Source organism: Lepisosteus oculatus, chromosome 6, assembly GCF_040954835.1.
Source record: "Lepisosteus oculatus isolate fLepOcu1 chromosome 6, fLepOcu1.hap2, whole genome shotgun sequence".
Classification (NCBI taxonomy): Eukaryota; Metazoa; Chordata; class Actinopteri; order Semionotiformes; family Lepisosteidae; genus Lepisosteus; species Lepisosteus oculatus.
Window position 1 is genome coordinate 11,222,210 of NC_090701.1, and position 14,156 is coordinate 11,236,365.

Here is a 14,156-nt window from a genome sequence, read left to right on the forward strand (position 1 = left end):
TAATAAAGCACATTTCATGAAAAACATTCCAAATTCATAGTACGTAAAATGAGCGACACCAAAAACAGTAGGAAAACATAGTAAAAATCAAGTATTAATTAAGGAAAGGGGCATCTGAATGAGTCCATTAGGATTAACAATAAGCAGGGTGTCAAAAACAAACCACCTGGAAGCTAGTAAAGAGCTTCTAGCACATGATCATGAGTACAAGTCCAAATCTCAGCTAAAAGGTTCATAAACTTACTAATAAAGTAGTAGTTCAATTGTTGTGACACATCACACTGCAAATATTGTGCAATAAAAGCACATTTGAAATAGACTTGTAATTACATATATTTTCCCCGACCTATTAACAAATTATAGGCACTGGTTTAACAACTGCAATCCAGGAATGACTCGTTGATCATATCAATTGCCAACAGGTTTAGAGTAGAGAAACAAGATGGAACTAAGCAGGAATGGGATAAACAGAGAAAAAGTTGGATTCAATTTCAAAACTGGATAAGTTAGGCTTAAGCATGTAATCACAATAAAATATGTGTAAAATCAATGTGTGAATTCAGGTGTTCATTATAAGAGTCACTAATACTCGATGCATTACAGTATTTGGAAATCACATTTTATGAAACAAAAATAAAGTTGAACAATTTAAAGTAGAAAAAATATGATTTTCATTGCCATTTTCAGAGAACCATTATGAGATGAGATGTATTTGAGGCAATAGTATCTCTATACTCAAAATAGAAAATACACAGATAAAGACAGTTTTGAGCAGATCTTCATTTATTACAAGTTAATTAGATACATATTTAATACGCGTATACATATACAAAAATTCTAAGAATCAGTTACTGTATATACCACCAACAGGAGGCGTTGTAGTCATTCTGTACAAAATAACCCACAGACAGCAGAAATAATAATAAAATAATGATAATAAATCATGCCCTGTGTGTCATTATACGAAAAGTATTACTCGTTGCTTTATATTTCTTTAGTATTTACCATAAAGTAGGCTATTTAGTTATATTATTTGTTTTTTCTAGATGAGCGCATAATAACTTGCAAATGTAAAAATAATAAATTGCATCACTGTAAACGAATGCCGTGTCTCCTATCGTGAAATGCAGATGCTGTTTCGCCTTCTTGTTTTTACTTACAGACACTTTGACCAGGGTTACAGTTTCCAATTAAAGCCCAGTTTTCCATTTATGTAACTAAGCATCCTGTCTCTCACGGGTTTGGAAACGCACCTTATTAGGGTAATATATCATAAACTCGTTTATTGTGGCAGCAGGAGAGTAGCAGATCCACAGTGTAATCGTGCACTTCACGTCCTGATAGATGAATCGCGCAGGGTGGAACTGGAATTAAAGTCATTCTTCTGCCTTGCTGCTCGGGAAAGACGGTTCTAATCCGCCTGACCACAGCAGCTGCGTCATTATGAAACTAAAGCAGAAATTAAACTAGCAAAACAGAAATATATATATATAAGTATGCAGTAAATGTGCAGTGCTTTTTCCGGCGTTGTTTACGATTTTCACCCTGTGTATCTTACGTACGGGAAATACGGCTCTGCCGTATTTGACAAGTACTGAGCCGCCTATATAAGCATAAAATAACCAAAAGCCTTCAAGTGACGGTGCAAGATGGTTAACTCGTTTCAGCCTGTTACAGAAAATGCGTATTCTATCTTGCTTTCCTTATACTCACGTTATCCCCCACCCCCTAGAGCCACTATGCTTCGGCAGAAAGAAACCGAAAACGAATTCAAGCTCAAGGCTGTGGCAAATTTTGAGTTCCAACAACAAAAGGTGCAGCAGATTTCCACTTCAAGCAACGTTGTTTGCTGTGTCTGACACGTCCGCTTGCTGTAGCCCCGGCAAAATGAGTGCAACCATAGAAACGTAACGTGTATTCCATAGTAACCCGAAAGCACATTATTTATATTCTGTGGAGCTTTTGCATGCCCTGACTTTGACTGCCTAATCGCAGTCATTTCGTTACATTTTAAACACAATTTCACTAGCCTGGCGTCGTCACTAACACGGCGTATGGGAGCAGCAGTAAACACGGTACCTCAATCAAAAATGAATGAAAGGACCTTGGGTGGAATAAACACAACGTGGTCTCCCTCCACGTCTCATACATCAAAATGTCAATCTTGCTAAAAATCAAGTTTCGTCCATGTTTGATTGCTCTTGTATCCACGCACAGGGACAAGGTACCTTCAGCGTCTATTATCAACAGGATGTTGCAAAGCCCAGAAGATTTCAATGATCAATGCAGTGAAAGCCCCTTCGCAAAACTATAGAGGCAGATTTAGGACTGGTTGTAAACTGAAAAGAGTCTGTGGCAGAAAGCTCAATCAAGTTAAAGAGGCTGGAAGTCGTTAAAATAACTGGATTAGTAGCAAACGGAATCTGGTGTTTTATTTTTTATTTTTTGTGCGAAAATGAAGGAAAAGGAACTAATTAAAACGGCAAAAATGCAAGGAAACGTCATGGTAAGTGAGAATTACTTGATTCAAGATTTATTTCTTGTTTGAACTCAGAAGAAAAATCACGAGCTGTCCGAAGTAAAGATCTCACTGTCACGTCTGTGTCCAACGGTTAACTGTTCAATTCAAGAAATTGGTCGGATTTGCATACGAGGGAAAACAATATTGCAAATGTGTTGTTTTGTACCACATTACGCTGCGAAGTGGAAAAGATCGCCTTAAGAATTTCAGTCTGGTAGTTATTGAAATGACATGTCTGCATCTCAGGGAGCTCAGAAAAGATATGATCTTACAGTGTCTTTAAGAATAAAATCCTGGAGTATAATATGTTGCAGATTCTTAAAAGTTAAACCCTTTTTCATTAACCCATCGTACTCTGTTAAGTAAGTTTCGCCTTTTAAAGTTGCACCTTTAATATTAGTGTATCGTGTCGTTTTAGTTTTTTAAAGTTTCTTTTTCTTCTTTTTTAATGCAGGTATAGTTTTTGATTGTTTACTTGGATTCTAAAAACAAATAAGAACGGCCTTCAGGTTCTTCTTAGTTGTCTTTTTTATTATGTCCAGAGGCAATAAGTGCCCTTTTGTGCTGGAAAGGAGGTATTAAAAATTTAACCCCACCCCCTCCAGCCCTTAGATCGAAGGTCGTTGCTCTTCCACTAATATAACGGTGACTGTAGTATTATGGGGATGGAGATGGTGGCATTCATAAATTAATTTCACACACCTTTCCTGATTTCTTTGGATGCTACCTTAATGTTTTTTTAAGGAACGAAAAGGATGCCTGGCTGGTATTGTAGTAACCTTCGTCAATAGATAAGTCTCAGTTGTACAGGAGAAGGACGTAAATACATTTTTTTTTTATCCCGCAAACTGTAACTGGAAATACCCTGTCATATATCATTTTGCTGCCTGACTGCCATGCTCTGATTGCAGACAAATTGCTTTAAAGATCTTACACGGTTGCTCACTGTACCGTACTGTTGATTATGACTTCAAGACCATTGTCAAAGCAGTAACCTGAAATTCAGAGTGAGAATTACTGTCATTTATTGTGGTCTGTTCTATTAATGACGATCAAAAGAAAGAAAACTTTGCAACACAGTATGCAATCCATCGGCCAGTAAATAACTGTAATCACAAACGCACTCAATAGTGTTTTACAGAAATCCTTATGTTAAAGAGGCTTGGATTAATTATTCTTTGAAGTCCATCATTTTCTTTTCTTTGTAGATTTTAGGCCACTAAAGAAAATAATTATGCTTGTTTTTATGACCTGCTCCCGCCGGTGTTATAAATACTTTTTTAGCATCATCGCAATAACAAATGCATTGGTATCGTTGTATGTATGTTCATGTGGTCCATTTAGGTTTACAAACTGTACTTTGATCATTCTAAGATTTTCTTAAAGTCAGTTTACACAAGAATTACTTTTTTTCTCATAATGTCATCTGTAAAGAAATGAAGGGCAAGACATGCTTGGCTAGAATATTGCGCAAAACATAGGAAATGTTCAGCAAACAAAGTGGTGTGCTTCAAGAGTATTCCTCCATAAGGCAGGGATAAGAAGAATACTGTATGATTAGTGATCCATTGAAGGCTGTTGCTTTACATTTGACAGTTAAATGGCAAGATGGGAAGAGCCTGAGATTCTGGCTACCTGTTGTTTCTCAAAATCGACAGAATGGACAATTTCCTTTTTGCATAAGTGGTATACCATGCAGAAAGAGTTTCAGATAGCATATTAAATATTATATTCAGTAGAGGGAGCATTGTAAGTTAGTACCTTTCATATGGTATTTGAAGGCATTTCAAAACATCACAATCGAGAAATTATACAAAAGGTATATTATTTTTTGGCAAATTATGATTTGGAAATAGTTGGTTTTCTTTGTTTCTTATAGTGTCATTTTCTTTTCTATGTCTCTAGCTTTAAGGAAGTACAAAGGATCAACAGTGACCCATGTAGCTAGCCGGACACCTGTAAGGTCACAGTGTATCCGATTTCTGACTTGGTTGTTTGTTATGTACTGTAGCGCTCCATTGTGGAAATAATACAATTACCAGTTCTAAAAACTAGGCTTACAACAGGGGAAGTAAATGTAATTCAATTTTTAAAATATTTTTATACGTTTTCCTGTGCAATTATTAATTTCCCGGAGAAGAGCAATGTGTGTTCTGAATGATTACTGGAACATTTATGTTTAATTGATCAAGCCTTAAAGGAAAAAACACCTTAGGGATGGGTTGCTGATGGGTTGTTGCACAATTTTTATTTTCAAGCAGATTCATTCAGGTTTGAGCTCCAGAATGGGACACAATGTTCAGACAGCATGGGATTTCAAAACGAACAAGGAACCTGAGTTATACAGAATTATATTTGACTTCCCTTTTTTTTAAAGAAATCGCAAAACCTTAGGAATTGTGTAGGCCTGTGTGTCCAAGTGCTCAATGATTCAGCTTCTTATCTCTGCAAGTTTTGACATCATGACCTCCTTGTATTTTGTGCCTGTAACAGGTGTCTAAGATGTGTCTTAATTGTATTTGCAATGTTTGTGTAGCCCTGGCACGTTCATTGACCTGTGATTCTTAATACTCACAGGATTGAGCTCTTCATCCTTCGAGCAGTGGATGAATAATGCAGCTAGCATGTGTATTCCTTGTAAGTCATTTAACCAAATGAAGATTTACTGTAGGTCTTCACGGGGTATGGTGCTTTCAATAAATAGGTTGAGATGCCAAAACATGAAGGCTGGTCTTATTGTTTACGTCAATGGTGAGGTGTGAGTCTTATATACGCAACAAATCCACTTCAACATTAAGCACAGTATGTGCTATATACAGTAACATAATCACCAGTGTTTATCTTGACTTTTAAAAAGTAACATCTCCATCCTTTCTCCAGGATCTCTAGTTCTGCATTCAAAGCAGTTACCAAGTTTACGTAAATAGCCCCAAATCACAAATCCTAAGCACTTCTTTTATTTTTATAGGTATTATCAGATTTATTATGTTCATGATTTATATTTTTTCATGTTATATGTTTTTATGTCCATCTGTAGATTTACTTCTTCGTTATGTATTTACTTGTGTATTATTTCTCTAAATTATGTTTGGTACCCTCTTCAGTCCACTCTTATGGTTATGAAGTTTTTAATAATCCTGCACGCATCCGCTTTCTCCCAAAGCCTATATAATGATGTATAATAAGCCTTGAAATGCTGTGAAATTTTCTTTGTTTGCAAGCCAAGGACATTAATTGAATGACTTAAACAAAACGTACTGGGATATAACAAAGGATTCAGTCTCCATAAAGATCCTGATAAATGGATGAGACATAATCAGAGTCAAATATATACAGCAGTAGAATGCATGCAAATTGATATTGAAAAAGGGTTAGCCGAGCGGATGGTGACAGTGAGCATTTCTTCCTTCTCAGACAGAGGACTATTATGCCCTTGGTGTAATAAGCCAAAGACTGAGTTTCCAAACATCCATTTTCTAACTGCTTATTCCAATTCATGGTCTTGTGGGAGTCGGCGCCTATCCCAGCAAGCAACAGCCGCAAGGCAAGATACATCATGGACCGCATGCCTGTCCATCACAGGGCAAACATGCTCACACCTACTGTAGGGCCAGGTTTTTCAGTTATATTACCAGTGTGTTTTGGGGGGGACTCGGAGGAAATTCATGCAACTTCAAGCCTTGCTCCCCAGGCCTGGAATTGAACAAAGGGCTCTAGCACTATGAGGCAGCAATGATAACCACTGGGCCACTGTGCTGCCCAAGACTGATGATGATATTTCCTTTTTTATTGCTCCGGTTTTATCAGCTTCCTATCAACGTAAACGTGCACATTGTGTAAATACCACACATAGCGTAATTTCACTAACCTCTAACAACTACTGCTATCCTTGGTGTTCACATAAATATAAAGTTTACATTTATGCTCAGACAATCAAAGGTGACAAGTGATACAAATTGATTAAAGCTGGGGTCGCCATGGCTCATTTATCTTCACCCCGATCAATGCATTCTGTGCTGTGGTTCTCAGGGGGGCCAGTATTCTGGTTTTACATAACACAAGAAAAGTTACTGATGAGAGAAGGTTGTTTGATCCATCTTATTTGATTGATTGCTAGTGATGTATTGATCTGGCGATCTCAGCTGTTTTTGAAGGAGCCCTCTGCTTTAAAACAACCGTGAGTGGGTAGTCTGTTCCAGACATCCACACCACTGTGTGTACAGTTTCCATTTATTATTTAGTTTCCTAAATTATTCAGTGAATTGAATCAATTTATCCATTATACCTACATGTAGGCTCAAGGCACTTATTTAAAAGTCTTTAAAAACTGTTGGACTATAGTTTCCACAGACAGGAGCTGAAGACCTCTTTTCAAATCTCCAAGTCACTAATACAGTAATTCAACTCTGAACAGATAACAATTGTTCACAAATTGAATGGCTAAATTAATGAACATATGTAATACACATCGTACTGTGACATTTCAGTTAGAATAATACACTACATACTGTAGTATGTAGAGCTTTTCCTAAATACTGTATATCTCAAAGAATTACATAATTAACAATGAATAGTATTAAGCCTGAGATTCATCTTTGTAATCTGTTCAATCTTTTTAAGAGAGGCACCATTGCAAGGCAGTTGGCATTACTGTCTCATCTCTCTTGAAACTCTGTGTCAGTTATTGATCAGCATAATGAATTTACCTTTGTAATATCTGTTCAGGAGTGGCATGGTGGCACAGCAGTAGGCATTGCTACCTTGCAGAGCTGGAGCTCTGCGTTCAGTTTCAGACCTGGGGTGCTGCCTTTGTAAATTGGCCCTAGATGTGAGCGTGTGTGGGCATGTCTGCCCTGTGATGGACTGGTGTCCCATCCAGGGTGTATCCTGCCTTGAGCCTGTTGCTTGCCAGGCTAGGCTCTGGCTCCCCTTACATAGCAGTCACTATGCAAAAATGAAGACAGTAATTACATCCTTACTTTTCTACTGTAACAGGGATAAGCTAGCTATCATCAAAAAAATAATTTGTGAACAAAACAGACTGAAACAGAATCTACAGAATTATAGCAGGGCCTGGTGTCATTTTGGATGAAATAAAAAATATGAAGGCAGTGAGATCTCAGTTTACATGATGATAATTGCAGTATTACCGTAGATGATTCCTGACATAACACCACTGTCATTCAGTTAAAACAAGGGACTGCAGTATACAACAAAACAGGTGCCTACTGTAGGTCTGACTTTACTGGTGAATACCTGTGTTTTTGAATGAATAATGTTACTTTGCCATTTGATGTGATGTCATGTGCTCTTCAGACCTACTGAACTCTTCTGTTTTCTGCATTGAAGTGAATGTTGCTTACTAATATGGAGGACTTTGAGCACCACAGAGTACAAAAAAGGAATGCATCTCAGTGATGTCCTCTCTCCTGAAAAGGTACATCTCATTTAGGTGGTCACTAGGCTGTAATCCAGGTACACCTGCAGCAGAGGATCTGCAACCAAAGCAAATGGACTGGGAACTTCTGATCTCTCGCAGAAGCAGGTGTCTGTCAGTGTAGTGGAAGAGTTTGGAAATAAACCCTCAGCTCTTGTTGTGGCCACTGGAAGAGCGATTATTATAGATTATGGGTGCTCTCTTTGTGCTGGTTTGTTAAACCTGGAAACCATAAGGAAATGTTTTTTCTTTCAGGCATCTGACTGGCTTGCCTTAATGAGTTCCCTCTTGTAAGACCCACTACGTGGGTGTTGTTACGACTGGATGAACCTCCAACTGGTCCAGCTTGTGCTATAGACATTCTGTCTTTTCTTCATGAGTATTCATTCCCATGTACAGTATATTTGATTTAGACAATGGACTAGTTTCCATTGACTGACCACAAGACGCCTACTGTATGACATCTAAATATTGCATTTAGTATTGTCATGTTGTGATCAACTATTCTGTCTGCTACAGGATGAGGGGCTTCCAAACTCTATCCACAGATCCCTTTATTTGGCTGTGTACTGCTTTTCCGGTACCACAATCTTCTTAATTTTACTTTCCAATCTTCCATATGACTCCCAGTCCAGGTCTGATCTTTTCCCCTGGAATTTTATTGTTCCACCAAATAAGTGTTTCTTCCTGTTATGTGTCCACCCCATTGAGTTTCTTCCAATATTTAAATGGGAAATAAAAAATGCAAACAATCTTTAGCATTTTAACCTTATTATTCATATTATTATTAGAACCTGACTATATTTTTAAATTTCGTTGTTTGCTAAATTAAGAGTTATTTACAATGCTAGTTTAAAACTTTATATGAACTTTCCAGCCAGTTTAGAGATTTTTTTTCCCAATATCTGAAACCTAATTTTAAAATTGTACTATAAGTCATCCAAAAGAAATGCATTGAGTGTTTTTTTTCAACATATGGTGAACATTCAACCTAATCTTTAATTTCTGAGTGTTATGTACCTCTTCAAGATGCAAAAGAGCACCCAGCTTGGCAGGAATTGAGTCAGTCAAGATTTTACCAGTGAACATAAGAAGAAGAAGCAAGTGCACAGAACCACAGTAACAAACACAAGTGTGCTAGAAAGATGCTTTGAGACAGGCCATCAAAGGGTATAAGCAGTGGCCCATTCAAGTGAAGTGTTTGCCAAGAGACACTGCAGCAGTCCAAATCTTTTAGCTCTGGATGTAGTCTACAGATGGTAATATACTGTAATCTATGCAATGTTCTTACTAGCATAAAAAGCACAAGTGGCACAAACAGGCAGCACAGAACAGCCAGAGACAGTCTGTGTGTGTTCATGAGATTATGGCCCAAACAGGACACACACAAACACTCGCAAGGCAATTTAGAGGAACTAACTACATCAAAACAGTACACTAAATCTTTGGGAGGCCAGAAGAAACTGGAACACCCAGTTAACACCTGCATTGACAATACACGGCACACAATCTGGTGTCGCACCATGGTCTTGCAGAATTGCAAGGTTGCAGCAGTATTTACCACACCATTACACTGTACTCAGAGGTCTTAGGTTCATTTTTTACATTTGACTTCTAAAGGCAAGCAACTGGGGACTGGATATGCTTTCAAAACCAGGAGACAATTAGTACAGTAATAAACTCTTGATCATCAAAGTTGTATCATTTGTTTCACAATCGAGGTTTTGACTTTTGGGCAATTGGATTGTCAGTTCCACCCATAGGTTTGCTGTGTCAAAATGGTTTGACAACTTCTAATGAGAAGAAAATCACTCCAACAAGTTAAATTCAAAGCTGTTTTAAACTGAAGAGCAATTCAATCTAATCCTTTCCTGTTTACATAATTAAAGCAGGTTCTTTGATGTGCTGTCAGTAGGTAGGTTCTTCCATATCTTCAAGGGCTTTTTAATTATTAACTAGACTTTCAGGGTGCTCTGATGACAGAGATATTTCCTAGTTATCCTTCATCATATGTTTTAATAAGCCAATTGGTTCTTGTAAAAGTGATGCCCTGATGTGGAACAAACAAAATGCAGCAGGACATCATTTAAAGATTAAAATGTCCCATTAGGCCATTCTCCCTTCCCCTGTATCAAAACAGAACTGTACAGTTACTGTTTGTTAATTCCAGTGTTGACCCTCATCACTTTCCTAATAAAGGTTTCTGATTCCATTTTCAAACATTGAACATAAGTAGTGTGGCAATGTGATCAGTGAAGCAGGAGCAATGCAGATCTAAACTCCATTAAAAAAGACCACAGGTTCACTGGAGAAACAGATGAGGTTTTTTGTTTTTATTTTGAATAAGAATAATACATACTTTATATACTGTATGTTCAGTCGTTCCACATTTTCTAGGAGACAGGAATTTACATAACAAATTACACTAATTAGAAGCTGTTGTGGCAGTCTTTTACTTAGCAAATGGAAAGAGAGGATGTTCATCAGCTAGTGAGATGGGAAAAATTAAGGGGACAGTAAAAAAAAGAAACTAATGTAAGTCTAGTTTTCACAGCTGTGTTGTAATGCCTTGCTATTAAGTTTTTTTTTTTTAATGAGCAGTGTGCAATTATAAGTAAAACTTGGAAGACTGTAAGGTTTTCTTATGAGGATTGGCTTTGTGCTCTCCATTAACGCTGATTTCTCTCAGCAAGGCTCATTAGGGCTGTGCTATTATGAGCTGGTTTTAAATGCTCATATGTACAGTTCAAGCAGAGAGCTAAGGATAGATTAATAAAGCCAAGACATTGTATGTAGCAACCTGAATGCCCCAGTAATCCAATTCATGAATCTCCAGGCATGTTGATGAAACTGAAACTGCTATGGCGTCTTTCATGAAATGACTTGATGAGATACTTACAAAGAAGCTAGAGGGGCTTAATGATATCCTCATGTTTGCAAAACGTCTTATGCTCTTAATGTGGACTCTGCCAGATAAGTACATTCTTCTCAAATTCATTTTTTGGACTCAATCAAATGATATTGATATATTAGCATAATCTAATTTTATATATCATTTGAACACCTGTACTGTTCCTGAAAGATCTTCCTCATTCCTACATGAAAAGGAGAGGAATCCATAAGAGAACAAGGAGGCAGCCATGTTTGCACACTAAACATTCAATCATACAGTTTCTTACCACTTCATCCAATTCTGGAACTCGTGAGAGCTGGAGCCCATCCTGGCAAGCAACAGAATACACCCTAGATGGGACACCAGTCCATCGCAGGGCACACACATACTGTACTGTAGGCTGTGTCCCATATGCCACCCTGAGCCCTAAGTCCTTCCTCCAAGTCCGCAGTTCTGTCACGTAGAGCAAGTGTGGACTTCAAGTCCGCAAGTAATCGAGGGTGCGTCGTTATAGAAAGGGCAATGGGACACCCTCACGCGACAACACTTGCTGTTTACACGCTTATGGTCAAAATGCTTTTAGTTGTTGACTCTTCTCTTCCAGTAGCTAAGTGCATGTCGGCAGATAATTTTTAAAAAAAGGAATTTTTCATGCTCCGCTCACAGTGTAATGGAATTGAATTTCATCTCGCCTGTCCCTGCACAAAAGTAGTTGCACATCGTGTCCATTCATATTGTGCCGGCTCCATTCAAAAGGGATGAAGTAAACATGAGAAAACTCGGCCATCCCGCTCTCTGTTTATTCAAAGCTTTGTACTGCTGAACGCACTTCATATCGTCTGTCCCAGTACAAAACTGAAAGTATGAGAACCATAAGGCATTTATTCACATTCATTCAAAGTAAACGATATAATTTAAACCTCGGGGCTTTCTACCATTCACAGTACAAAATACACGGCAGGTAAACAAATATTCATCAGCCGAAATTGGGTAACTGGGGTGATTTATGTCAAAACTTTGTACCTAGACTACAGTACATTCAGTATGAATCTAAAGTAGCTAAATGAAATTTTGTTTTTACATAAAACATTATGGGCTTTAAGTAAAAAAGTGAAATTTTAAGAACATGCGGATATTTTATTCTCCATGGCAACTTCGCTCTGCTCTGATAGGCGAGAAAGTGAAATGTCACCATTCACCAGGAATGGGGGGTAACTCCCCTCAGTGGAGTCTGCACCTACTGTTTGCAGACTTCAGAGAAAGGCGCATTAAGGGTGCATTGCGGGCACTCGTGATCCCCCTTGTGGAACCCCTTGTGGAACACAAGTTAAGAAATGGGACACTCCAAGCCGGTGCAGACTTGAGCGGGAACGCGCGTACGAGGGGCACAAGACCACAAGTGTGCACACTGGGACGTGGCCAGCGACGCCACTCACATCACGGCATCCATGCGTCGTTTGATATCTTCTTAATCCAGTCCAGACTCACAGGGGACACCGGAGCCTAATCCAGTATGCACTCGGCACAAGGCAGGTACACCCTGGTCAGGACACCAGTCCGTCATGGGACACACCTAGACACAGATGCGTACAAACTCACACTAGGGCCATTTTTTTCCCAGAATCCAATTTACCTACCACCGTGTCTTTGGACTGGGGGAGAAAACCAGAGCAAGAAACCCACACGAACGCAGAGAGAACATACTGTAACGCTTACGGCCGACAAGCAGTGTGTGTAAGAGCCGGCGTACCAGAGCGGGTGACGTCACCGCCCTTCCCTGTGATAGCAGGACCACAGCTACTGGGCTGTGGAGAGATCTCTCTTTGGCTCACGGGGCTAGGTCGCTGCAGAGAGACGCGGAAGTCCCGGGTTCGAGCCCCAGAGGGTGCAGGGGCCGACCAGATGCGGCAAGGGCGCCCGCCAGAGCCCCCGTTGCGTTACATTGGTGTCAGAAGTGGGATAGCCCTTCGCCGGGGACGGCGATTTAAGCGGGGGAGAGTGTAACGCTTACGGCCGACAAGCAGTGTGTGTAAGAGCCGGCGTACCAGAGCGGGTGACGTCACCGCCCTTCCCTGTGATAGCAGGACCACAGCTACTGGGCTGTGGAGAGATCTCTCTTTGGCTCACGGGGCTAGGTCGCTGCAGAGAGACGCGGAAGTCCCGGGTTCGAGCCCCAGAGGGTGCAGGGGCCGACCAGATGCGGCAAGGGCGCCCGCCAGAGCCCCCGTTGCGTTACATTGGTGTCAGAAGCGGGGCGGGATAGCCCTTCGCCGGGGACGGCGATTTAAGCGGGGGAGAGTGTAACGCTTACGGCCGACAAGCAGTGTGTGTAAGAGCCGGCGTACCAGAGCGGGTGACGTCACCGCCCTTCCCTGTGATAGCAGGACCACAGCTACTGGGCTGTGGAGAGATCTCTCTTTGGCTCACGGGGCTAGGTCGCTGCAGAGAGACGCGGAAGTCCCGGGTTCGAGCCCCAGAGGGTGCAGGGGCCGACCAGATGCGGCAAGGGCGCCCGCCAGAGCCCCCGTTGCGTTACAATACAAACTCCACTCCCAGGAACTGGATCCGAGGGCCCAGTGCTGCAAGTCAGCAATGCCAACCACTGCACCACTAAACATTTGTTGAACAAAAGGGATACTTCTTAAAATTCTGATGAAATTCCATTAATATGTTTGTATTTGCGAAACGAGCGTTTTCACTCCATACATACTTTAAATGTTCAGTTCTCCAAGTCTTCAAGTAACATGATTTGTACATGAGACGGAGAAGACCCTTTTTTTCTGCTGTGTAAACACACATAGAGAATTTCCATTATTTCACAAATGAAAACGTTTTTTAATCATGGAAAAACATTTTCATACATGGCGATTAGAATAATAAACATTACATTTAGCATACACTTAAGCGTACAGTAAATAATAAGTGCAACATTTGGAGAGAGTTAAATACACATTTTTAAATACAGTATTGTACATTTCATTAGCCTACACTGTTCTATTCAGTAATTAAACACAAAGTACAATATATGATTGTCAAATATATGAAAGTCAAATTGTCTTATGTTGAGTCATTCACAAGTCATGCATGTAGTTTAAAAAAACATTGTGACCAGATGTTAATTATTATTTACACACACAATAGCTAAATATCCCCACAATAGATAAATGTGGATCTAAGGACCTCTAATATCTTTATTGATAATAAAATGCAACATCTGGCATCCCACCCTGCGCACCCTGGGATACACACCAGGAGCACTGGCATTCTGAAAATAGACATGTGCATTCTATAATTGTATTTATACT

General features: G+C 39.7%; 1 protein-coding gene across 2 annotated transcripts in view; it reads left to right on the forward strand.

Annotated features, from left to right (window-relative positions):
* Window positions 1-14,156, forward strand: part of dpp6a (dipeptidyl-peptidase 6a) — a 305,960-nt gene that overhangs the window by 19,401 nt on the left and 272,403 nt on the right. Inside the window, exon 1 of one of the 2 annotated variants that reach the window (XM_015354745.2) lies at window positions 1,711-2,506. The exons of the other annotated variant lie outside the window; for it this stretch is intronic. Coding sequence (XP_015210231.1) covers window positions 2,456-2,506 — 51 coding nt within the window. The 5' untranslated portion in view covers window positions 1,711-2,455. Of the gene's footprint in view, window positions 1-1,710; window positions 2,507-14,156 lie in introns of those variants that run through there. 2 annotated transcript variants of the gene reach the window in all.